This window comes from Chaetodon auriga, chromosome 9, assembly GCF_051107435.1.
Source record: "Chaetodon auriga isolate fChaAug3 chromosome 9, fChaAug3.hap1, whole genome shotgun sequence".
In the NCBI taxonomy this organism is placed as follows: domain Eukaryota; kingdom Metazoa; phylum Chordata; class Actinopteri; order Chaetodontiformes; family Chaetodontidae; genus Chaetodon; species Chaetodon auriga.
In genome coordinates this window covers 21523135-21550637 of record NC_135082.1, presented here as the reverse complement: position 1 = coordinate 21550637, position 27503 = coordinate 21523135, and the positions used below count along the sequence as shown (strand labels likewise).

The 27503-nt window shown below is 42.2% G+C and overlaps 2 protein-coding genes across 2 annotated transcripts; one reads left to right on the top strand and one right to left on the bottom strand.

Moving 5' to 3' along the window:
* Positions 1-2169: 2169 nt before the first annotated feature.
* On the top strand, positions 2170-11194 carry LOC143326209 (integrin alpha-6-like). The gene is made up of 26 exons (XM_076739756.1): positions 2170-2199; positions 2540-2778; positions 2859-2980; positions 3290-3369; positions 3445-3715; positions 4623-4742; positions 4908-5121; positions 5781-5977; positions 6706-6794; positions 6891-7018; positions 7324-7413; positions 7506-7570; positions 7776-7921; positions 8002-8127; positions 8257-8378; positions 8501-8657; positions 8784-8867; positions 8946-9025; positions 9115-9189; positions 9356-9458; positions 9549-9725; positions 9811-9912; positions 10015-10125; positions 10244-10348; positions 10587-10712; positions 11120-11194. The coding sequence occupies exons 1-26, from the start codon at positions 2170-2172 to the stop codon at positions 11192-11194; spliced, it is 3234 nt and encodes a 1077-aa protein (XP_076595871.1).
* A 154-nt stretch (positions 11195-11348) lies between these two features.
* Positions 11349-25222, bottom strand: gpc2 (glypican 2). The gene is made up of 11 exons (XM_076739439.1): positions 24611-25222; positions 22635-22793; positions 21331-21465; positions 19807-19982; positions 19595-19675; positions 18805-18970; positions 18025-18155; positions 17024-17170; positions 15886-16022; positions 14425-14597; positions 11349-14281 (listed from the first exon to the last, which is right to left on the bottom strand). The coding sequence occupies exons 1-11, from the start codon at positions 24786-24788 to the stop codon at positions 14004-14006; spliced, it is 1761 nt and encodes a 586-aa protein (XP_076595554.1). The 5' UTR covers positions 24789-25222; the 3' UTR covers positions 11349-14003.
* Positions 25223-27503: the final 2281 nt, after the last annotated feature.

Here is a 27503-nt window from a genome sequence, read left to right as displayed (position 1 = left end):
AATCCATAGAAAATCTAAAGTGTGAATGAATGCCTTTATTAATCCCTCATTGAAGGGGAAATTTCATTTCAGTTACATCCCGTCCAAGAAACATAAAAAGAGAGAGCAGCAGCAGGGCAGATAAGGGCAGGGAGGGAGCAACAGAAAAAGCGTCCGCCTTCGTTGAGAGCCAGAAGAAAGATGTGAAAGTGAAAACAACAATTCACATTTTACAGGGGATTATAAATAACTCTGCCGGTTGCAATGCGGCTTCTTCTAAACAGCCAGGCTAGCTGTTTCCCCCTGTTTCCACTCATTGTGCTAAGCTAAGCTAACAGCTGATGGCTGTAGCATCATATTTACAGTACAGACATGAGACTCTTATCAATATTCTCAGTAAACTCTCTGCAAGACAGCAAATAAGCATCTTCCCAAACTGTCAAACTTTCTCTTTAACTTGTTCATATTGTCACTTCAAGTTCAGTACAAGTAATACTTGTAATAAGTGGTATAACTGCTGTTATATTAGGTGACATTATATAATAACATATCTTATAAAATCACTGAGGCTTGCAGGGGAATTTTTTGTTGACAAAAAGCAGAGGTTTGAGCAAAGGTGAATATGTAGCTGAGAGGAAAAGGTGTGCCTGCAGCACCTGTCACGAAGGTGTAGTTGATGCCAGTGACTGAGTTGTCCTTTCTCCTCTCTCAGCAGCTGAAGAACCACAACCCCCAACTACTGCAGCAGAAACAGTCATGCATACAGTAACTGTGGTGTAACCGCCCAGGTGTGAACGCAGGTCTATTCCTGCAAGCTGCTGTTGTCAGAAAATTATGTTTTATTCCACTGGCCTTGTTAGAAAAGGCTTTGAAACGTGTTGGCCTCCTATACTGAAACTAAAAGATAAACTATAGCTGATAAGTACTGACGCCTCACTCTGACCACACAACCACACCGCTGCTGAACTTTCCATGAGTCATTGCTTGTTTGTCATTGTGCTGGTGAGAGCATCAACCAGAGAATATCATGTAAATGCTTTTACCTACATTAGTTATATAGACAGTAAAGCTCTGCAGATCAGTGACACTATGGGACTCTGTTACCGCACCTCATTCTGCCCTCTCTGTCTTTTGAATGTACATCACAGGGAGACAGGAAGTCGGACAGAGAGTGGATGTGATGCTGCAGAAAGTATGAGTCGAATTCACACCAACGACGTCATTGTGTGCCTCATGAATCTTAGCCCACCGATTCCTCTGAACTCTTTCTGATGAAAACACTAATTCATTTGTCATTTAGTTCCATTATGAATACCACCTGTGCTGGTTGGTAATCTACAGTAATCCTAGTTGAAGTCACTTTTTAAGACACAACACAGCCAAAATACCACAACGACTACTACAGCTGTTACAAATACTCCTACTTCTACTACAATTACAACTACAAAATGAATGAAAAATAGTAATAATGATGTAATTGGCTGATCACTTTCAGTCTAATTAGACAGTTTCATTTTGTTGTTGTAGCACTGCAGTTGTGCAGACCTGTAGGCCTAACATACAGTAGTTGAACACCACATCTTCTGGTTACATACTCTGGTGCCACCTGGTGAGACAGTTCATGCTTTTAATTTCCTGAAGCTTGCAGGAACGTGCCAGTGCCTTTCTGTAACAATACACATATTTATGATATGTTATATTTAATACTCAAATATTCAATTCGGAAATTCAAGTCGTGTGAAAATGTTCATTTTTACTGTATTCTGTCTTCTCATTTCTCAGTGTATACATCCTCGTTTCCTTTCCTCGCTTCCTCTCCTCGTGCCTTAGTCCCTCCCACCTGAGATGTGAGCGGAGGAGGCAAAAGGCATTTAACAAAATGCGACAATGACACATGACACACACAGCTGTGTTTCCATCATTCTGGGGACATCACATAGACTTACACAGACCTTCACAGTGGCTCTTTGGAAACCTCTGGGTGATGTCACAGAAACTACGTCCATTGTTTATCAGCCTGTGCTTACAATAGATTACAATGTGCAAAATAATAAGGAAAGATGAAGCCTTGACAGAGGAGGAAATGTAAACCTCTGAGCCTGTTGCTTAAAAGAAAATGGGGGGAAAAATGCTTTTACAAGGTAGCTCTCAGCTGTGAACGAGTAGCAGGGTGTTCCTGAACAAGAGGTCATGAGTTCCCATAAATCTCAGCGAGAAACGGTATAAAAAACAAGAACAAGTTTCGTCCCGGTGCATGTTTGGCATTGCTTTTGTGAAAGTGACAGCGCGACCTCATCTAATTTTCTGAATGTTCAACTATGATTGACTATCTACACACTCGCAGGAGACTTTTGCTCAGAGGGTGTGTCTCACATTTGACTCATCAAAGCAGAAATTGGTTAATATTAACCACAGTTATCAAATCATAAAGTTGGAACACTGCAGTTTTATTACTATGAAGATACTTGCCACCACACCTTGTTGTCTGTGTTTACAGTGAGTCAGTTAGCACCTGCTAGGGCCAATCCCTTTTCTGTGAGTGTTTACACATCCTCTGCAGTCTCAGAGAGCACAGGCACTGCATGGGAAAGAGCAGATTACACATTTTGATCACAACAAAATCATGGCAAAGCACTGGCACATTGCGTATCTGTGGAGCGTCTGGCACCTCCAGACTGTTTGGGTTGCAGCTTTCAATCTGGACAGCAAGAATGTCCTGCAGAGAAATGGAGCTCCAGGGAGCTTGTTTGGATTTTCTGTCGCCTTCCACCAGCAGCTGAACCCCGCCAGAAAGAACCTGTGAGTTGGAATCATGGTTGCTCAAGTTTTGCTAAGTCAAATTCAGCTCTGTGTCTTAAACTTGAGGTGTTTTTCCACAGATTGCTGGTGGGAGCTCCACGATCAAAACGTCAGAACCAAGTGAATGTTACAGGTGTTGTCTACAAGTGTGATCTTACAACAGCATCTGATCACTGTCAGCCAATTGAGTTTGATGACGAAGGTTTGTTTTCCTGTGTTATCTGAGTTTGGATGATTCATCTTTTCATGTTTATTTCAATGTTATCAGTGGTGGAAGTAGATCTGTTTTCTGCAACTTCATGATTTTGCTTCATTATATTTATTGGAGTAAATTGTCATTTTACTGCAGAACAAGTACAATTACTTTTGATGCTTTAAGTACATGTTTAGCATTTTAAATGCAGGACTTTTACTTATCGTGGAGGCATTTACACTGTTACTTGTGCTAATAGGTGTGTACCTTTTCTACTCAATGTAATTACACTGACAGAGCAGTGCTTATGTTTTTTAGAGTTCCTCAGTAGTAAAGGCATAAACGACCAGTGGATGGGAGTTAGAGTGAAGAGCCAAGGTCCTGGTAAAAATGTGATGGTAAGAAAAACACTCTAAGAATAGGACATCAGTCAAAAATCAGTCAACAGTAGCTTCATCACCCTTCCCTTGTAGACTTGTGCTCATCGATACCAGCAGTGGAGCCCGAGTCCGAGCCCTCGTGTCCCTCACTTGGTGACGGGTCAGTGTTACCTCTTGGGAGATGACCTGCAGGTTGGGGAGGAAGAGAGGACATGGAGGAGGGTAGTCTGTGACTCTGAACACCTGAACGAACGTCAAAAGGACCATGAGTGGTTTGCATACTGCCAACAGGGTCACGGAGCATCTTTTGCAAAGGACAATAAATCTCTGTTATTTGGAGCACCAGGAGCATACCAGTGGAAAGGTACATTTGAGGGGCCTTAAAGGGCCCGTGTAGTAATACTCTGATGTCTCCAGCCCCAGAGTCCACTGGTTGTTTCATTCTTAAATTTTTCTAAAATTCACAAATATATACTTCCCTTTTTAAAAGGCTGAAGAAGAAAACTGTTAGTTTTCTGAAAAAAAGTGACTCAAACAGGAGTAAATAGTTTCTGTGTTCCTGTAATAATGTTCATTTTAACAGATAAAAACAGTATAATTCAGACACCAAATGTATTATTTGCATCTTAAATAGTTTTGGCCCCAAAAGAATAAATGATCAAACCCACAGTGTTGCATGACAGGGGAGAATACTGTTAATCTGGGCCCTCAGTATCATCATCTGATACTCTGTGATCCCCGTGGACCAGCCCTCTGTTTCCATACTGACATTTTAAGAATAGCTTTGCTCAGCAACACACCTGTTAATTCCAGCTTCTTATGTGTATTATTGTGCATCTGTCAGTGAAACAGGAACCTGTTCTATTTATTCTGCACAGATTTGCATGACGAGCTTCCAAATTCTGTTTCCTGTATTCTCAGTCGGTCAGTCAGTCTTCTTCTCTTTCTGTCCTTTCATTTGTTCGTCTGGTTAAACCACTGTACAGCTTTTTGTCCCCATGAACAAAACATCACTTTTTACAAAGTTCATAAAAAGTAGCATTTATGTGTACAGAGGACTTTCTACAATCTAAAAGCCTGACCGACCACTCAAAAACATAGAGCAGTCCTCTCAGACATCAAGCTTTTATAGCAGGTGATTCCAAACCTTTGAACAGTTGTGTCCATTAAAATCCTGCATATTTCCAGAGATGATGCCAATGTTTAATCTTGTTTTCCACACGATGCAGCATTTTTGATTTTGTTATTCTTTGATTTCTCATGTCTTAAAGGAATCGTACGAATGGAGTTCTTGGACAACCTGCATGTCCACAGTGAATATCCTCGTGAGACTGGGAATATTGACCGGTTTAATCCGAAACTCATTCCTCTCCAGCGAAACAGCTACCTGGGTCAGTTTCTGGTCTGGTCTCAGTCAGTTGGGGCATTTAAAGTTGGGTTTTGTTTCGTGTATCCAGTGATTAAGGAGGTACCTTTAAGAGGTACCCTAAAAGTCTGTCTTTATTCCTTTATAAGGGGCAACCTCCCCATAAACCTCTTCTTATTCTGTCCTCCAGGATTCTCCATTGACTCTGGTCTGGCCCTCATCAGGAAGGGAGAGCTGACCATCGTATCAGGAGCACCCAGAGGAGGTTACAGTGGCCAGGTGGCATTTCTTCAGGCAGACCCTGTGGCAAAGAGGAATTTGTCTGTGGAGTTAGTCCTCTCTGGTCCAGGTCTGGCCTCCTCCTTTGGCTACGATGTGGCAGTGGTGGATCTCAATGGTGATGGGTACTTAAGAACTCAACATCCTTTAAAGCCTGGGCAAAGAAATCTATTCAAACACATGATTTTATTTTTGCATCAGCAGGTGGCCAGTCTTTATACTGGTCAGTCCATTAATCCTGCACTTTGGTTAAAGGTAAAATTACAACAGTGACATTTTTATGGATGTCTCGGAGGGTGTTTCCTCATGATCCATTAACTGTCTGACCTTGTATCAGCACCAGCATTAGGTCAAGAATTGGCCTTAACAGCTTTTTGGTTCAAAGACAAAAATTAAGGACTAGATTTCCATGAAATTTGCTAGAGATGTAATTTTCCTTAGTGGATGAATGGTAAAGTTTTGGTGACCCCATGACCTTCCCACAGCATAGCTATTTCCTATCACTGGCCCACAAGAAATGTCCAGATCTAATCGGCAGCTCGTCATGAAATTTACTTTCCGCTTTCATGTTCATCAGAGTATACACCCTTTTCCATTTTTGGATTAGCTGGTGGTTTCGTGGAGTCAGGCATTGCCAATATGGTGACAGCCGGATGGCTCTTCAGAAACCTATGGATGACGTCACGGAAATAATGGCCATGTTTTATACAGTCTGTGGGTATATTCATCATGATACTGCTGACTTACTGTACTGTTCTTGTATTGTGTTTCTTGGCATGTGCAGGTGGGACGACCTTGCTGTCGGAGCACCAGAGTTCTTTGTTAAAGATGGTTTGGTTGGAGGAGCAGTCTACATCTACATCAACAACAAAGATCAAAACTGGGAGAAGATTGTTCCAACAGAACTTCTTGGACACAAAGACTCCATGTTTGGCCTCGCAGTGGAAAACATTGGCGACGTCAATCAAGATGGTTATGGAGGTTGTGACCTTTTAATATCAAATAGACTAAACTGATAGAAAGTGAGACAATATACTTGGTTTAATTATGAACACTCAGTTCTTGAAAATGAGACTACCAGGACGTAACTTTTATCTTTTTAAAAGATATACAGTCACAGCTTTCCATTAATTGATGTGACAAAAACTAGATGAAGTTTTTACTTTTAACCTTTAAATTATTATTTAACATATCAGAAGATCTGAACATCAGCTGTATTCACTTGGAAAAAGCTCCATTCGGAATAAGGCCTAATTTGGAAAATCCAACCAGAACATCCTGTTCACATGACCTGTATAAAATTCACAATATTGTCATATTCAGAATGATAGACGAATATTAGCATACATGGAAACATAGTCAGTGTATCAGTGGTACCAGTATTGAGTTATACAGCATTATCCATCTAAAGGTTGCTAACACGAGCGAACATTACCCACCAGAGACAATGTAAGGCTCTGCTAACAAACGTCTGAGTGTACTGAGATGAGCGAGGGAGTGTTTTATTTCTTCTGACCAAAGCTCCATAGTTTCACTTTAAAGCTAAAAACATTGTGAGTGAAGGGAGGGAAGAACACACAAATGCTGAATAAGATGCAGGACAGAAAAAGGATTTTTTTTTTTTGCATACAGATCTTAAGGACATTTGGGATAAACTGTCTTTGTCTCCAGTTCATGCTGTCATCCAACTTTGTCTTAACTGTTGACAGATATTGCCGTTGGGGCACCGTATGATGGTTCTGGTCGAGTGTACCTTTACTACGGGTCACCAGACGTTGTCAGCAAAAAGCCATCACAGGTGAGGTTGTGGGGCTCCTTATGAAAATCTGTTGTTGGTTATTTAGTCAGCAAAAACAGACCTTGAAATGATGGTCTCTTATTTTGACTTCTACAGGTGCTCTCGCCAGCATCTGAGAAAGTTACTCTGTTTGGATATTCTCTGTCTGGCAACTTGGACGTGGACAACAATCAGTACCCTGATTTGGCTGTGGGATCTCTGTCTGATTCTGTCTTTGTTTACAGGTAATTTTACAGCCACAGCACAGACACATATGTGTTTCTATGATGATATATGTGTTTGTGAAGCCTGCATGTATGTTGGTTTGGATTTTGTTTTTTCCTTCAACATTTCCACAATATTTAGTTGCTTTTTTATGTTTTTTAGAAGGGCTATATTAATTAGTGTTATTGACATTTTACACATGATATGGTGCATCAAAGTCAAAACATAATAAACTCATTTTTTACTGTGTTTCATGTTTCTCACAAGCATCATGTCTTCTCATAACAGATCTCAAACTAGTAAATTGTCATTTTCTCTGTCGCAGAGCACGACCTGTGGTCACTGTCAGCAGCTCTCTGAAGGTAACACCACATGAAATAGACATCACAAAGGAGCAATGTGATAAACGCACATGGTAAGACGCACAAAAACACAAACATCAACAGGAACCAGCTGCAAGCTTATTGGCTTTTGATCCACTGCAACTTTGCACAAACTTCTGCACAGTTACTTTGCAGCTCAGGCATGCTTCACCTACACAGCTCATCCAGCATCGTTCAACCCTAAACTGGGTAAGTTTACTTACTATCACATCAGTACTCCTCACACTAAATGTAGCCTTTTTCCCACCATATTTAATATTTGTTGTAGTAAGCAGTAGCAGTAGAGACAGTAGTAGTAATAGTAGGCACTCTCGAACAATAGCAGTAGTGGTTATCAATGGCAACAATAGGTACAGGTACGAGTATCAGTTGATGTATTCTTATTCCTTCACAGTGCTCAACTACACCTTCCAGGCAGACACTGAGAGGAGGAAAGCGAGGCTTCCTCCCAGAGTGAACATTCAGACTTTATCTCAAAGAGGACTGGAGCTGCCTCGACAGAACAGGGAAATCTGTACCTACTCCAAACTCCGACTTCTGGTACTGTTTCATGGTGTAATGTCCCGAGAAGAGACTGGACTGTAAACATTAAACCAAGATAAAAACTTCCTCTGTTGCAGCGTCATATCAAGGACAGGCTCCACAGCATCCCCGTCTCTGTCACCGTGTCTCTGTGGACAAGGGCAGATCAGCCCGACATTACCCCCGTCCTCAACCACTTCCATCCAAAGAGCACTGTCTCAGAGGTGCGAGTGCGTGTCTATATGTGTGTGTAAATATCTGCATGCATACCTCTTTAGAGACGTGTCTATTTGTGTGAGAGGATATTGCAGTTTAAAAATGCAGAGAGACCATTTCTGCTCTGTTTTTCACAGATTATCTTTATGAATGAGGGCTGTGGCAGTGACAACATTTGCCAAAGTAACCTGGAGTTACAGTACAAGTTCTGTTCCAGAAAAACACTAAATAATCAGGATGTTTTCAAGTCACTGGTCAGGTAAGGGACAAAAGGTCAAGCACAACTACCGAGACTCAAAAACTACTATATAGGCAACCGTCCTGGGTCCTGGGTCCAAAGCAATATTGATTGAACGGTCGCTCATGCTGTGGTCATGTCAGAGAGGATGGCGTTGCAGTCATCACTCCCTCTGATGAACACATAGCTCTGGAGATCACCGTGACGAACAGGGACGGGGATGACGCACACCAGAGTCACTCATTCATCAGCCTCCCAGATGCTCTTCGTTACTCCTCTGTTGTCTACAGCACAGCAGCAGTGAGTATACAAGCACTGTACAGACTGTGTGTAAAAACATTCATTCAGGACTTTTACCAGTAGTGGAGTATTTTTACAGTATTGCTACGAAAGCAAAGGCTCTGAATACTTCTTCCACCACTGCAGGAAACACCAGTGAGCTGCACAGCCAACGACAAAGGAACACTAATAGACTGTGAGCTGGGAAACCCTCTCCGAAAAGACGCAGAAGTGAGTCGCGCTGCTCAGTCTCCTCTACATGTTTTACCATCTGCACTGTTGCATCATGGCTTCTTTTGTTCACTACAGGTTACTTTTTATGTCATACTCACAACATCCGGCATCTCACTGAGCACAAAAGCCATCAATGTCACTCTGCAGCTGAAAACGTAAGTGGACTGAAAAGAGGGGAGCCTGGCATCAGATATTGATCAGTGTGCTGCACAGAATAATTAATAAACACGTTCCTGTGATGTAGGACCAGTGTGCAGACCATACAGCCAGTTGAGGCTGTAGCCAAAGTGGTTTTTGAGCTGGAGCTGCAATTATATGGGTAGGTGCTATTGTTGTTTTATTTTTAAAATGTATTCTCATTTCAACACAGATATAAAGAACCTCGTCTGTATTTCTGCAAATTTTTCAGGCTTGAAATTTGTTTTAAATTACTTCTGAGTAATGGATGAAAGAACATAACATCAAGGGTTATCTTTGTTGGTCAGACTAGCCCGGCCTTCTCAAGTGTCACCTGAGGAAAACTGGGTGGGCGAGAGTGGCATACACTCAATGGATGAGATTGGAACTCCGGTTCAGTATGAATTTAGGGTGAGCCGTCAGTCCTCACTGTAAAATGCATTTAATTGCTTGATTGCATTTTCACACCAGCAGACATGATAGTTTTCTTTGAACTAACAGATAACCAATTTGGGCAGACCACTGAAATCATTCACCAATGTATCACTAAACATCTACTGGCCAAAGGAGAACTCTGTGGGAAAATGGCTTCTGTACTTGACTCAGATCAGCAGTAAAGGTGTTCAGTCTGTCACCTGCTCACCTGCAAACGAGGTCAACCCCCTTAAAGATATAAAGGTAATAAGTGCCTTTTGTTGTGTTGTTTGAAGTGTAAGATATGCTTGCAACAAACACGTCTGACCTGATAATGTTTGATGTCAAGGGTTGGCATGACCCCTCCAGGAAAAGACGTGAAGCTGAACTTGAAGCGCTCTCCACTGATGCATTCTCCTTTCTTCCAACAAGAAGAAAATACAAAACCTTGGTAAGAAATCTTCATTCTTATCAACATTTTGAAGCTCGTGTTAAACGTCATTGTTGGCTTCTTATCTCACGTGAGCCTTTGGCCTGTTGTCCTCCCTGTCAGACCTGCTCAGATGGACTGAAGTGTGTGGAGATACGCTGCCCTCTGCTGGGTCTGGACAGTACTGCAGCGATGGTTCTGCATTCACGCCTCTGGAACACCACTTTTACGGAGGTCTTTGATTTCACAAAACAGATGACAGATTTTTAAAAATGCCAGTTTGTGTAACAACATTACCCAAAGCTATAAAGTGCGTCACCGCCCACTCATTTCTTTTGCATCTCCCATTTAGGATTACAGCTCTTTGAACTACCTAGACATTGTTGTGGATGCTTCTCTCAGTTTAACAAACTCTCCAGAGAATATTGGACTTAAACCGGAGAGGGCTGGGACAAAGGTAAAGCTTTAAGTGTTTAAAAATTCTGATTATGTTAAATTTCTTTTGACCCAGTAATTTTCATTCTCTGCAAACACGTTGTGTTCGAGGACATTTGGAAAATCATTTAAGATGTAATTAACATAACAAACAGCTCAGTGAAGTCTATTTATATAAAAAGATTTACAGGTGATTCTGAGTTCGTGCATTATTCACCTGTTGATGTGCTTCAATACTCTTATTGTCTTATTGTCCACAGGTCAAACTGACTGTGTTCCTTGAGAGAAAGGTCACTTATTTCATCAAAGTCGCCTGGTGGATAATCCTCCTGACAGTCATCGCATTGCTCCTGTTGTTGGCGGTTTTTGGCTTCTTGCTGTGGAAGGTAACAATCAATCTATCATAGTGTTTGTTTTCCTTTGTTCATCAGTCTGCTTCAAAGTACTTCATTTTCATGAACTCATGAGCTTTACATTTACAGTCTGTTTCTTCAGAGTTTGAGGTAACTGCAGTTTTCAGCTTTGCGGGATGATAAAACTGCCTTTCACTGTAATGCAGTTAGTTCATGTTCTCTATTACGAATAATCTACACACAAAATCTTGTGAAATACATTGTTTTATAAGATAATAGCGCAGAGATAAAGATGCAGATTTCATATAAGTATCATAAATTGACTGCGTATTGAGCCCTCTGTCGACATTATGACTTAATTTACTAACTTGTTGATGTGCTGCCTCAGTAAATGTAGTCTGTGAGTGTTTTGTATTGAATCTATTTCCTGTCCTTTCCAGCGTGGATGCATCAACTGCCTCATTCAGAACATGAAGCTCTCACATAACGCAAAAACTGCTCACTTTAAAGGCTAAAAGGAGAAAACACTAAACTGTGCAATGAAGCATGTGCCATCTACTGCTAGTGCAGAATTACATGAAAATATATCCTGATTTGTGGGAATCTGTTGATGCATAACCTTTTTTTATTTATGTGGTAAAAAAAAAAAATAAAAGAAAGAAAAGACACTTTTCTTGAGTTTTTTTAATGAAGCAGAAAATATCACTCGTTTGATACCAAAAAACAGTTACAACAACAGGAGAAACGTTGTGCTATATTTTCACCGTAAAGGAATGTGCCAGTGGTGGGAATGGATGAGAGGTTGTACTAAAGAAGTCAATGGAAATATTGCAGCCACCCCATCTCAGTCTGACTGCTGATCATCGAAAGCACACATGATTACAATACTGTTACCTTTAGAAATACTGTGAAACGCTGTTTTTTTTGTGCTTGTGCAACGTAATCCTGTGTTTGTGGTGAAGTCTTGTACGTGGCCCCGACTAACTTCGAAGGGTTTCATTCCAAAATTAAATCTGACATGAAAAGCACAACAATCAGATTACTGGCATGAATCACTCACTAATATTAACACAAAACTTTGTACCTCTGTTTCTGTACTCTTTAGAAAGCAGCACCGCTTCAGAGGATGAAATCATCTTTGTCACACGCCAAGAGATTAATTCATTAAAACTAGTAAATATTTGCCTACATTTTAGAACGAAACCCTTCTCTTGGCTTTTTTTTTTTTTTATTGTACAGGTGCAATAGCCCATGTGGCTACAAGTGTACTTCTATTACAAGTGAATTTCACATTTCCTCATTCAACAGAAAAGTGTCCCTTCGCAGCATCTATACATTCTTTTTATATCCTCAGTCTGTACCGCTGGTCTCTTTTGGGATCCTGTCAATCGACTTTCATCCTCCTCAACACAGAGTTCAACATGTTAAGAAATACGCCCTCTTGTCAAGAGTTAACAGCTGATTAGCTTAGCTTAGCATAAAAGCTGCAAACAGGGGGAAACAGCTAGCCTAGCTCTGTCCAAAGGTAACAAAATCCGCCAACCAGCACCTTATATCTTGTTTGTTTAAATTGTGCAAAAGTATTAAACACATATTTCACTATTTTAAGACCAGCAACTTCCTCAAGTCTTCAGTTCATTATTTCACAACTGCCCCAGTTAAAAAAAATAATCCAGCACATAACCAAGTAAAACCACAAGCACCTGTTTTTACACTGGAGACACAATGTCTAAATTTGTAAGCTTTAAAAAGAATAGAGCCTGGCTAGTTGGTTCCCCTTATTTCCAGTCTTTATGCTAAGCTAAGCTAACCGGCTTCACATTTACCACACGGGCGTGACAGTGGTATCTTCTCATCTAACGCTCAACAAGAAAGTGAATAAGCAGATTTCCTAAAATGTCAAACTATTCCTTTAAGTTCACTCTTCTCTTCCTCCTCCTCTTCCTCCTCTCTACATGGATGACCACTCCTCACAGGTTTTGCTTTTCCTTCTTGAATATTCTTCAATTTTATCTTCACATTCAGCATATGAAAGTTAAGAGCCATTTGTCTTTCCATCAACATTTCAACCTAATTCTACATCTTTGCATGAGCTCCCTCACTGTTTCCACCATCTTTTGTTGCTTGTAGGAAAAATAAGTAGAAAAGCGTGGTATTAAAAAACATCCCAACGTCCTCTTAACATGAACTCAGAGCCTTGAAACCAGAACATACAACAAACAATATAAAACCATCATACAAACACACACACACACACACACAAATTCACACACACACACACACACACACACATTGCTCCTTAACAATCTCTGGTTCAGGCTAAAAACACCAGACAACACTACAGCTGGTCGTGGGGCCCAGTGTTGTGCTGTGATTGGTTTAATAGCAATATTTTTAAATGATTGATTTAAGAAAATTATCAATAAGTACAACTTGATTCTTCCTTTTTATACCAGAGAAAGTTAAAGACTCCCTTTAAAGGATAAAAACACTCACCCGCTGCCTTACAAATCATAACAGCAACAAAATGTTATATTACAAATAAATTAAAAACATCAATATATTACATAAATCAACCTCTTGTCATCACAAGTAACTGCAAATTAATTTCGAGTTTTTAGGTACATTCAAAATAAGCCCCTTGTTTGGTTTCTAGAGTCATACTACTGACTTTTTCATCTCCAAGCCAAAATACGGAGATTTATATAAGCGAGTAAATTAAATCTTACGACGAGCACAAGATGGGAAAAACGAAATCAACCACAACCAGACTGAAACCAAGATCAATCGAATTAATTAACTTAATTTTGTGAGAAAGGCGGCAAACAAAGTCCCTCAACCCGAATCGGCTCACTGAAACTACTCAGTAATTAACTGGCACGACTAATCTCCATCTCACAGGCCAGCAAACCATGAGACCACGAGCTTCATCAGCCAAACACGCTGCCAATTCATTTGCTGTTGTTTCTCTTTCACACACAGGACTTGTACGATCCAGCACTGCACACCACTCAGCATCGAGACTCCAATAGGTCAAACATCTCATGAATGGCACTAAAAAATGGCAGTACTTATTAAGTATTTTTTGTAATCATCAGCGCCTGGTTAATGCCTCTTTAGCGGCTTGGGCAGTAGGAAAAATATTCGCTTTAACTTACTGATTTTGTGCTGTAAACAGGTTTTTGATTATTGCTAAAATTAGCCTGTTTTGTCTTATTTCTGCTGGTGCAACCAAATGGAATGACCTTTTTTTTTTTTTTCTTCATAATGTGCTTGAGACTCCAGCATGACAGTAAACCTCCACCTCCAGACTGTAATGACCAGCTATCTCCACATGGGGGCAACAGTGACCACAAAAGGCAAAGACAACAAAGGAACCAGGGAGAAAGGGAGCTGGCTGGCTGCAGATCGGACCCGGCCGTGGCCGTTGTTCCTGTTCCACTTGGACCCGTTTCGTTCTCGGATTCGAGGCGGCTTCGCGGGGCTGGCAGCGGGGTTACGAGGGGGTTTGTTGTAAGGGGGAGAGTAAGGCCCATAACCTGGCCAATCATCATTGTACCTTTCACCGTGATCTGCGCCTCCTGAGCCACTGCCCTCCTCACCTGGAACAAAGAAAAACTGGCTGATGAATGGAATTAAAAAGCTGCTGATGGTGTTACAAGTCCAAAAAAATCACAAATACAGTCATCACTCCCTCCTTAAAGGATATACACAGATATATAGACTGACTGTCAGGAACACTCACTGTCCATGAAGTCCATGTCCTGTCCACTCTGAGCGTTTCTCAGCTTGTTGGTCACCACCCTCAGCTCCATGATCAGCTGTCTGGTCCTCACATCTGGCCTGGCAATGTCCACTTCCACCTCGGGGTTGTTGATCTGGCTGACCAGCCCGTCGCCTGTCACATCCGGGAGGTACCTGAGTGTGCACACACGGAGGCGCTTATACACAAAACGCAGGCATGGACGCACACAAGCACGGATCTTTTCAAAAGGCAGAGCTAGCCAGCTTCACACAGTGTAGCTTCAAATGGCAGCAGGGAGGTTTAACTCAGAAACAAGATTAATGAGTCTCAGATCGCCACAGGTGTACGCAGTATATTTTTGCAATAACCATTTTCACTGCAATAATTGGCTGTGTTCACAACAGGAGAGCAACTGTAGCAGTGAAGGCATCCATGACTTATTTAAAGGTACAATGGACAAACTGAACACTGGCTCTAGAGAGTGCTTTTCGTGTTTTTTTTGCAAGTTTCAGGGCCTCATATAAGGTCTCCCACATGCCTGGAAAGGAAGGGGTGAAGTGCAGGGTATGGAGTTGGTTGCAGTCTGCAGCGTCACCACTAGATGCCACTAAATCCTCCACACTGGACCTTTAAGCTGAAAGCATGTTATCATGGTATCTTTGGCTATGGTAACAGCATGGCTCTCAGGGATGGTAATGCCAGTCAGTCACCACGCTGGACCACACCGAAATGTCTCAGTCCTTCAGACATTTATGGTCCACAGATGATGAATCCTGCAGACTTTGGTGATCCGTTGTGGTGACATTCATGGCCCCCTCTGGATGAACTGTGGTTACTTTTCTTATGCTTTAACTTTTCATCTAGCACCATCATCAGGTCAGAATACTTTGTTTTATAGCCAAATACCATAAAACTAAAGACATTCCAACCAGCATTAGCTGTACTTTATATTTAGGGCTAATTAGCATATGTTACCATGCTAACACACTAAGCCGTGTGCTAGTGCTCTATCCCACTTTAGCATTGAATAATTGTAATGTATAACATGTTATTTTGGCCAATATAATTATGGTAGTATAAAATGTTATTCTGGCGCTTGTCTGTTTGTGACTAAAGCTGCTAAGGTGAGCACCCTCTTGCATAAAACTGTTGCCTAATGCATATGGAACATCGTAGACACAAAATCATCCATTATGCAGACATGTTTTTTCCTCTCTCACTCTCACACAGATTTGCACAGTGTCTCTAAATCAGCCCAGATACATGGTGTTAGGCTGCATCTGTGTTCCTTAAAAGCAAGCAGACCCACACAGGGAGCATGTGGGTGAGTGGTGGTGGCAAAATTAAATAAACTCCCTTCCATCTGTTGCATCCACTTCCACCTCTGCACCATCACTCACTCACTCCTCCTCCACCTCTCCCGAGCCCCTCCCTCCACCCCTCCACTCTGATCCCGCTCACCTCCCCCGGGTCTGCCCGTTCCAGCAGCGGTCTTCATTAGTGACGTCGGCAGCCATCTTCTCATCGTTGCAGATGGTGTGTGGGAGGGACACCCAGAAGCCACGCATGGGCCTCAGTCGCTCCTTCAGCTCAGTAACCTGCACGGAGGCGGAAAGAAATTGGTTATGACTCAGACCTGGTTTTAAAGTATCCTTGTTTGGTATGGCTGGCTGGAGGAAGCATATTGAGGCTGCGGCGCCGACGTTGGGCAAAGTCAGAAAGTGGCATGACACGCTTTCTGGGTCAGTTCTTAAACCTCATGTCTTTCATGTTTTATAAATAGATGTGTATATCTACTATCCTCTGTTGGTCCCCTGTGCTCTTGGTTTCATTTATTTTCCAGCACTTCTATCTTGCAAGAGCACTCTGTGGTCACAGGAGTATTGTCGGGGCTCTGACTGCTGCACTCTTTATTATTAGTTTCTTGTAATAAGCTTAGTCTTATTGTATTGTTGCTGTCTGAATCTTGACGTATATAAAACGCAAACATTTCTGACATTGTTAATTACAGTTCCAACATATTGTATTTTTGAGCACTTAAAGCTGCACTTTTTATACAAACGATGGGTCAAATTACCACGTCTAATGTGAAAAGAGTCTGATGAACTCACGGATAATGATCACCCGACTGCAGTTTGCCTCAGCTTTACGGAGAGTTTCAGCATCTTTGAGCTCATCGTTTTGGTTTTCTGGCATGCAACTTTAATGTCTTGGTTCACTCTCGCTGCTCTCATTAGTGTTGTTTTTCTGTCAAAAACTTCTAAAAACATACTGTGCCCTACATGCACAGCACTAAATTGGAGGCAGACAAAGTTAGCAGCTAGCTGGTGAATATAATGGAGCATTTAGCAGCTAAAGAGACAAATATCTGTCTCATTTTGATGGAGTCAAATAATGACCTAAAAAACTGACCAGACACACAATTTCAAATGAATGCTAATGTTGCTCTGTGTCTGCTTGATATGTAACAGCCACTGTTGCTGAAAGATGACTATAACAACTTTAGAACATGATAATATGTCAGTGTTGTGTTTGGGTGTTGTTATGCTGTCACCTCAAAAACACCCATCAATGCAGATTTTAACTGTCTTTTGCTCACCAGTCGGTCCAGGTTGGTGCCAGCAGCAGTGGTGGGTTTCTCCTCCGGGCTGTACGTGCGGAAGGGCCTCCTGCTGCCCCCTGACTCTTTGGGTGAGCGTTTGGACCGTCCTGGAGTTGGCCTGGGGCTTCCACAACCTTGGAACACCTGAGGTAAATAACAACAAAACTGGGTGTAAACTGCTATGTGCAAGGCAGTTTTATCATTTTAATGTTCCTTCATGTTCATTACAAATTTCTGCTCATTTAAGGAACCTTGTGTATGCTTGCACAGATATTCTCTAGTCTCCAGGAGACAGTTTGTAATTATGTGTTGTAAACACAGTATAAAATAACCCCCCCAAAAAACATAAAACTTGAACATTTCTCTGAAGCTCTCGAAAACACACAGAGAACTGGTCTACAAAGAAGTCCAAATGAGAAATGTTTTAATCTTAATGTTAGTTAGTTATGCTCTCTATGATACCAAAAAAACAGCAAAAAGGGCCCAGAAATTCAAAGCTGTTTTTTTAAGCTAACTTAGCGTGGAAAATCAAAGCTGAGGAATGAACTCAGTGGGGTTTCTGAATCATAACCTCGCAAAGAAAACCGAAAATGTTGCAACCGAAATGAAAACTTGCAATATAACACTGTTGAAACGGTTCTCCATAACCTCCACAACCGCACTCTGTTGGTGAAAGGCAGCATAAAGCTGAGCTGTAAAGGAAAGAGCTTCCTGTTCCTTAAAGCTATCACAAACCGAGAGCTTTTCTGCTTCTAACGAGACGTGGGTGTCTCTCTGGTGGATTAGCTGCTGGGATGCCTGCCATCTTTTAATCATACTGTGAGGCTGTCATGCTCTCGCTGTATAATTCCTGTCATTTTTGCTGCATGCTGTCTCATTAAGCAGATTAAAATTTAATTTAAACAATAATCAAGATTACAGAACAAGAGCTAGTCCAAAAGAAAATACATCAGTGTCAATTTAACATTCCCGTCATGTGCTTGTTCCCTCGCCCTTGCCTTGGTGGAGATGCTGACGCTGTTTTCCTGCATGTGCATGATGGCTTCCGACACCTTCACGGAGATGGAGTCGGCTGCAAGCTCCATGTTGAACGGCCCCTCCAACTTCTCTGAAACCTGGTACAGAGCATCTGATAGAGGACAGAAGGAGGTACAGAAATAGAGATGTCAGGGTGATAAAGTTTGCTATGACTACATTCACCCAAGCTTTCATTGTGTGGTCCACAATGCAGTGGCCTATTGAAGACCCTGATAAACATCAAGACAATGGCTGCCTGTGTCTGGAGTCTCTCACTGGCTGAGCAGCTAAAAAGATTTGATTTACATCTGCGTACGAGGTTACAGGTCAGTAAGATTAGGAAGCAAGCCAACATCATGCAAAGAGCAGTGAAAAACAGGGAGGAGAATGGTGGTTTGACAAAAGGGTACATGAGGGTAAAATGGGTTTGGCTGCAGTTTGAGTGATGAAAGGTAAGAGGAAGCACATGAAAAGGAAAAAAAGAGGAAGGAACGTATGGGTTTGATGAAAGGGGAAAGGAAACATAGGAGGACAGATCAATTGTGAAGGAGCGGAGAAGCATGAATGATTAATGGAGGAGGAATTCATTAGGGGAAAGAAGTGAAGGTAAATGAGTGACGGAGGGGAAGAGACGGAGGCTACTTTGAGGTACGTTCAATCCAATAATGATAACAATCCAAAATACTGGGACAATGACACTGTTTCCTCAGGATCACTCAAATCAAAAGGTAGTGTGGCTTTTTCAGCCCACCCTCACCCACCAATAAAATTGTTCCATTCGGTGTCCAGGTCAGCCTGATTGGCTAAGCAGCCCTTCATCACGTTAAGGCACAGGGAGTGGCAGGGCCGCAGGGCGGGCATGCCCCGACACAGAGGGCAGTACCACTGACGCATCAGCCCACGCACACACTCTGAGTCTGCAGTCAGCTGGAAAACAAAGCAGCGGGCTGAAGGGTTAGGGCTGCAAGAATAAATACAGAGTTAACATTATTTACTTTAACGCTACGTAGAGAGTCACCCGCTGTCCGAGAGCTTCTCACACTGAGATTTGATGCTTTTCTTTGTCATGTATGATAAGAACAGAATATCTTCTGGGGGTTTGGTCTGTCGATCAGATACAACGAGCAATTTGAATATGTCACCTTGCCCTTGGGAAGATATAATGGCCATTTTATAGATTAAAAAAAAGAATAATGAAAAGATCATTAACTGCAGCACAAGATAATGATCTAATTTAACTGAGTTTAGCTTTGACTGAACGAAGCGCTCACTTGCTGCTGGTTATAGTGGTCTGATTTTATACAATCTTCTAATAACCAACTTCATAATTTGACTGAGCAAATGAGGTGAATTTCTTCTGAGAAGGTCAAAATAAATTAAGATAATAACAATACATTTTATTTGTATAGCACCTTTCATGCAGCAACTGCAGCTCAGAGTGCTTTACAACAAAGAAATCTCATGCATCAAGTGAGTCCTCTGCACAGAAAAGACAGAATGGACAAAAAAACGGATAAAAACAGGACAGACGACAGTACAAGAACAACTCACCTTTGTAGCTTTGTTAACAATATCCCGACCAGTAGCCAAGCCCTGAGATAGTGCTCGGGCGGCAATGAAAGCCCTCGAAACCTGAATTTAAGCAGAAAGAGAACACAATAAGTTAATTAATTATAATCAATCTGAGTAATTGGCTGTAAGTTATTCCGTGTCACGGCCATTTGTTTTGTCCACGTTTACGTATTTTATCACAAGACACACACTTGAACACGCAGTTTGCGCGGCACATCCCCGAACGGCTGCAGCTGCTCAGCGTGTTTGCTGACGCACTCCAGGTAGTCCTCACTGAACTGGTACTGGGGGTTAACCAGAGAGAAGACTCGCTCCACCAGTCTGGACCAGAAGTCTGAGAGAACCTCTGACAGACTTACACTGCCCCCTGTGGACACAAGAAGAACTGTAAGCACACGGCCGATCAGACAAAAATCATGTTCCTGCAGACAATTCTGAAACAAAGAGGGGACATTTCAGCAGAGCGGATGCACGTTGTCCCAGAGGCCTGAAGGGTTAAGCAGCGTACACCTATGATGTTCACTGGGCCAGGTTAAAGCAAGAGCTCACCCCCAAACCAAGACGTCAGTTATGAGGTCCCTGCCACGGCAATTTCAAGGCTTGTCAAAACAGAAAATTCAGGCTTTGGGTATTCCATTAAAGGCCTTGTTGATGCGGTGAAAAGATAAGTTCTGTCTCACAGACCCACACATTTGATTAACATACCAAGGAGCCAATTACGGGTGAATTTTTGTTTTTGGCTGAACTCTTTCTTTATGCATGAGAAGTCATTGCACCTTGTGCACAGCAGTAAGCCTCTGCTAGGTGCAAGCTGCCACGGGATAATGTGATCAAATAAGGTGAAAACATATTGATGCATTTTGTGAAACCACCATAACAAAAAGTGCTTTTTGCTCCTTTGACGTCAATATTGTGGACTATATTGAGCACTATTTTTCCTTGTTTATTTCCTCCGTTGAACGCGGTTGCTGGTTAGTCTCTGTGCATTAGTCAACTGGCAGACAGATTCCCAAAATGCGACTCTCCAATCTGCAGTCTACTATTCAGCCTCAAATTAGCCATACATGCTGTTTGGCAGACAAAGACAGGTTGACTAAGCAGCAACAGCCTGCAGACAGACTCGCCAGCGAGCGGCTGTCATGCCAAAACGGAGCGCTGGGGAACAGAAATAGAAACAGTCATCCGTGGGATTCCAATTCTCTCTCTCTCTCTCTCTCTCTCTCTTTGGCCTTTCAGTGCTCCTCAAAAGACAATGCTGCCTCTTTTCTGCCGTCCAGAGCGGCTGTGGATCTACCACAACAGGGACGTGGACTAATAAACGTGCACTAGGCTGCCAGTGGAGCAGGGAATCATCACAGCGCTTTCTTCACCGTCTTTACCAACTTCAACCAGAGTACTGACACACAGGTTTTCAAAACACTTTCCTCATTCCTCTACTCAAATTTGGCTGCTAACATTTCACTGTTTCTAGCATTTTGTGCAATTTGACAGTTGGGAGAAGAGATAGACAGGAGGCAGAGTGAGGCATGCAAAAAAAAAGTCAGCGGCCAAAATTGAGGATGCTGCCACTACATGGCGGCCTCTTAGACCACCTACCAGACCAGTATGCCCCCGATTTCATTGTTTTATACGGCAAATTCAACCCAAGTGTTAATGCTTTGCAAAGACCCTCTGAATAAAGATTGAGGCGAGGTGGATAAAGTGATTCAACTAACCAGAATAATATCTGCGCAGCTCCACAAACAGCTCCTGGAAGACGAGTGCATTCTGGGTGAAGAGCCGGCCGTAGGTCTTGGTAAACATCTGGTTCATAGACTTCTCTGATAAGTCTATAAGCTCTCTGAAGAACTCTGCAGAGACACAGGAAAAGCAGAGACTGGATATTAATCTGTCACCCACCTTCTCTTCCTGTAATATCTGAGCCAGGTTTCTCCGCTCGTAGGCGCTCAGTCACCCCCTCTCCTCCAAGATTAACAGCTCATAGGGACAGTTACATCAGATCCTGCACATGGGTAAGTGAGTCTAACATGTACTCTATTTACGACTTTAGGACTCATATGCAGTCTCCCACTCCTCGGCGTGTTTAAATGATTCATCACGTACATTATATAAAAGGATGAGGCGGGAAAAAAAAAAAAAAGGTGATAGCAGTCCACAGCAGGTAGGAGGAAAAAAGTGTAAATTCAGCTCTGTGCTGTGGCTGCTACAAACCTGCAGCCATACATTCAGAATCTGAGACAGCGTGGGCTGAATTCTCTGACATACAGCCACTGAAGCCGTCTAGGTAGGTTTCCCCTCACTGACCGTTTGTTTAAAGGGAGACGCCAACTATTTTCCATGCGAAGGTCGCTTTGCTGGCTTGGTAGTCCCAATCAGCCAGTTTTTATAATGTCCTCTGCCTGAGAAGATAGCACAGATGATGTCATAGTGATGTCATCAGGGTCACGTCAGCTAAGCTTGGTGACAACAGAAAGTCTGTGTTGCAAAGTGGAGGTGTGGAACTTAGAGAATGTGGGCGTTTACCAGGCATAAAGCATCCAATTAAGTATTCTAATGAGCTGCATTATGGGAAATGTAGGATCTGGAGTTAAACCCGTACTAGGGACTAAAAGACAGGACATCTCGACCTCTGCTGCTTCCTCAATGAGTCTCCCAACTTCATGAGTGCAAACTAAAAACTGTCGGAGTGGCTCTTTAATTGTAGCAGCTCTTGGCTGTTGATTAAACATAAATAAGAACCACGCTAAGATCTCTGCAATATGCATGCATCGCTGTGCTTTTAGCTTCCAAAGTCAATTTTGTGGCTCAGATATCTGACCATCTGAGAGGAACTGTGCGGGCGGAGATCCTAAATAAGTTTTTAATCAGCTGTCACTCATTGCCACTCACTCGGCAGGCGGGGGGGAGGCAGAGTGCAGTCTTTTCACCCTATATGAACCCACTGGGGCTTCAAGAAGAAGAAGAAGAATGTTTTTTAAAATGTTCCCACTGAACATGACTAGCAGTTGCACAAGCTCACCGTCAAACCTGCGGTGTCTCTGGGTAAACGTGGTCAGAAGGAACTGGCTGTTCTCTTCGACAGCTTTGAGGAAGTCCCTCTCGCTCTGGAGGGCCAGCGTCTCCTCCATCTGGCTGGAGCAGCAGGTGTAGTCCTGAGGGCAGAGCCGCAGGTGCTCACCTGGAAAACCAAAGACCAGGAGAAAGAAAGGCTCCATCACAGGTGTAGAAACTTTCATGGACGGTTAAATCACGACATCATGTGTAATTATTTGCTTTTGCTTTGAATCTGCACAGAAATCGTGTGAGGGCTGCTTTTCTTTATTAAAGGTGTTGTACAAATAAACAAAACAGGCCAATTCTCAATAACATCAGGAGGTCTATTATCGAGGTCTATTACGAGAGCAGATGTTTTTAGTAAGAAAGTTAATTCCTGCACTCATTGGTCTGTTCATTACTGAGAGGGAATCTTATCAAAGATAAGGCTGTGATAGAAAATTATAATTTCCCTGCATGAATTATTCAGCTTCAATCTGTCTTTCTTTGTCAGCTCAGGTTGGGTCTTTGATATGTCAGAGGTAATGATATGCAAACGACAGGCAGGGGGGAGACAGAGAGAGAGAGAAAACCCACAGCACACTGAATGTGGAAAAGGTCTGAACTCTTTGTTTCTAGAATTTCACATCTAATATGAATATTACTGCTGCTAATACAGTCGAAAGTGTCATTCCCAACTCCACCCTCGCTGATGTTCCTCTCTGCCTCTTTTGTTCTCTCTCTCTGTGTCTCACTATTAGTCCTCTCTCATCCCTCTATTTCCATTTCTAAACTGCCTCTCTGCATCCTTCGCTCTCCCGGCCATCTGCTCCCCTGGCCCACGGGACAGTGAGCAAAGACTCAGGCAGTGATAGCCCAACACACACACACACACACACACACACACACACACACACACACACACACACACAATCAATCAATATTGCAGTTGTCTCAGTGACTCACACACAGAGCTGAATTGCCACAAAATAAAGCTTCACACACAAGAAATTTGCAAGGTCTGTGATTTCACTCATATTTTTACTGTTTTTAGTGAATGCTTCAGGTCTGTCTGAGGGTAACACACACACACACACACACGCACACGCACGCACACACACACACACACACACACACACACACACACACACACACACACCATTCTCTCGCTGCAAAGCTGAACCTCCATGAAGTGGGTTACATTTTCAGACACTCAAGTTCTCCATCATTTGCTCCCTCACTTTGTCAGACATTCACATTTACGCAAATGTCCTCCCTCTCCATCCCACCCTCTCCCCAAAAACTTCACATTGTCCAAAAACTGCTGCTAATCCACATGATATGTTTTCATTCAGCAGATAAGACTATCACCAGTGAACAGAGCCTGTGGGTATATGCAGGGATTTAACAGTGGGCCAGTAGGCAAAGACTAATTAGGGGCGAGGTTCTTTGTTGCGCCGGTGTTGGCAATTTGCTCATCCCCTTAATCATCCTATTTAAACAGCAGAGGGGAGGAGGGGGTGGCTGTAATTTGTTTTAAACCACCCTGCATTATTTCTCTAGAGGAAAACTCACCATGATAGTCCTACAATGTATCTCTCGAGCTTACTAGTGAGTTTTTAGCCACCTTGCACTTTTAGATTTCACTTTCCTGCAGGGGCTTGTTATTTAAAGGGATTTTTCTGCTGGAGTATGTTTTCTGTTTCCATAATGGCTCCTCGTGTGCCTGTGGTGGTGACCAGTGAGTTTATGGTGACCTTAATGTGCAGAACGGTGTTTTTTTTTTTTTTATCCCAGTTGCGATAAACTGGAGCAGACTGGCGCACCTACAGATCAGCTGCAACATGCATCTTTAATTTTCTTCTAAGCTTGATTGAGGCACATGTGAATGTCCTGCGTGAGTCCCAAACACTGTCCGATTGTGGAAATTTTCCCCACCGCAGGTTAATTGCAGAGTCTTACCGGAGATTTGAGTCAGCGGTGCGGTTCCTGTGCTGTACCCCTTCTCCGCGTACACCTGCCGGGTGTCGGCGCAGCTCCTCCCCGCAGCAGCCACGGGGCTCCGGGTCCCCGACAGTGCACAGACCGTGCAGAGCAGCACCAGCAGCGTGTACCTGGGGAAGGATAGCCGGGTATCCATCCTCACCACAGGACTCAGAAAACGACAGCAGGGGAGAAGGTGGCTTTATATAAAACCAGACTAAGGGTGCAGCACCTTTTTTTTTTTTTCTTTTTTAAACTAACTGAATGACCGGTTCAGATGCACGCAAAAGTAAAAAGTGCAACAGTATCCCAAATCGTCAGTCGTTTAAAACGGTCATAATTTTCCCCGATAAGTGCAATGAACAGACGCATCCGGGCTGGTTTTTTACATCACACATATGTCTCCATCGACCGCGTCCGGTTAATTTGTCCTTCCTGGGAGATCCGCTCTTGTACGTAAATGTGAGGGAGTGTGAATGGGGCACTCCCGTCCCTCAGCCTCATCCAACAGCCACGCTGCGTCAAGCGGACTGGAGCCAGAAGGGGAATACCGGAAAAGTGACTGTTTTCAAAATAAAAGCAAAGTTCATTATTTATTTATTTATTTCAGTCAAAGCACTTTTTGCAAGCCATAAAAGGACTTCGAGGCGAGATGTGAAAGAAAGTCAATATCCGAAGACTCAAATTGGATTAAAGTGATTAAACAAGAGAACACAAAGTGCAGTGCTGTAACACCTGAGTAGTCCCAAATTTAATTTAAAAGGCGGTGGTAAACTACTGCTTAATGCCTCTCAATTTTATTAAACAAATTGAATGATTTCTATATTCAATGGTCAACCATGAAAAAATAATGAAATATGTTCCAAAATTATCTTCAGGTATCTTTTACATTTTAGTAATTACTGTTGCCACCACTGTGTACTACAGTTTAGTTCAAATATTGTAGCCCAGTATTTATAACAGCCTGTGCTGTTATTTTTGTACTTTATGGTGAGAAGTGTTAAATTAGACCATCTCAGACTGAGAGCAGATGTGGCAGAGGAGAGGCCTGAGGGTTAAGCTGTTTGTTGAGGGGCCAAACATGGTCGCACCACTAGTTGTGAACAAGGTCATAGGGCTAGGTTTGATAACCTGTATTGACCTATTGAGAACAATTGCAAACAAACATTTTTCCTGGATAACTGGCTCAGTGTGAAAGGCTTGACTCACAGCACTTATTTTCAAGTACCTTAAGACATTTTTGTTCATTAACTTTAAATGTGCTGCACCAGACTTTTTCAAAGTCAAAGAAACTTCTCCTTTTAAGCAAAAGCTGAAAGGCTAATTGAAGTTATATAATAGGAATGTTTTAGCAGTAATACTTGCAAGTGCAGTGTATGGCTTGTGGAAATACTGAGTTTGAATGAGATACTGATGCTGCTTGCTGACGCTGCTGAACATAATATGCTACCTGAGCACTTTTCCATCTCAAATTTGATCTTACAGTTTGCAACATTAGACTGAGACTTTATTGATCCCAATTTGGGAAATTCTTTTGTTGCAGCAGTAGGTTAAACATACACATAAACAGAAAATGTATACAATAAAGAAGAATCAGGATGAGAATAAAACTAAGACAAAAGAATGTTCATAAAAAATAGAACGAAGTATATAAACATAGAATAATAGCGATGACTAACGTCCTAGTGAGAGCTTAATATGGCATGCCTCTGCGTCATTTTTAGTAACAAAAATTGTGAACTGTGAAATTTTATTTTGAAGGTTGGGACCAGAAGTTGCGTGTCTCACCCTCGGCAATTGACTGTGGTCATAGCCTATCAAACACAGAACAATGGACCGTGCAGAGGAAGACCGACAGGGGAGAGAAGGGTGAGGAGCCTGCGGTGGCGGGGCGGGGAGCAGCTGAGCCAAACACCTCAGGGTCCTAAAAACTGGGCAGACACACAGCAGACAGACTGGAAGATTATGGATACAAAGCTATTAATGGCAGCAAATATAGAAACTTGTTGAAGAAATAGCCATACAATTTCCATAATCTGTGTATTTCTTACCTATAACAAATTAACTGCAAATATTTCCCAGGTATATTTTCAAACACATGTATTCAGCAGTTGTTAGTTTCAGAATTTGAAGTCCTTCTGGCGTTTAAAAATTAACTGTAGTTGTATTGATACCCCCCTGGCTACCGAGCAGAACTCTTAGATAGCTGGGGTATTGGGAATACCAATGATAATCAAGAGACCCTTGGAAGGACCAATCATCTTCTGATTTGAGGAAGCGCTGGCCAATCGGCATCAAGAATCACTTTGCGTGGGCTTGCGTGCCCTTGAATGAGGAAGAAATCACGATAAACCAAACCTCTCCAGAAAGAAGCTTACTGATCAGTAATTACATCATCAGGTCGTTTATTTATTTCTTAATTGGTTGACTTATGATGATTGTTAATGAAGTTTTGCTCTAGTTGTTAGCTGGCTACTCTTTTAACAGCTTAAGTTTTCTATATTCTGTGGATGGATTGCTAATGGGTCTTGTCCATTAGCAAGCCGTAAGATCCATAACGTCAATCGGAGTTCGTCCCCTTTGCTTATATGTCAAATTTGTCTGTTGGGCAGACTTTTAGGTTACTGTTATTCTAATAATATTTTTAATTAGCAGTTAGTCTGTTTAAATAAGTCCGATAGTGGATGTTTGAAATACTGTAAATTAGGTTATATAAGTAGCTAATGCTAAGTTTAACGAATTAGCTAGCTAGCTTGATTTGGGCTTGTAGCTAATTTTGTCTCCCACACAACAGGTCTCTCTGCCGAGAAGTGTTAGTGAACACAGTCAAACCAGCAGGTTGAAACCATTCCTGGTGCCTCTTTGACTGAAA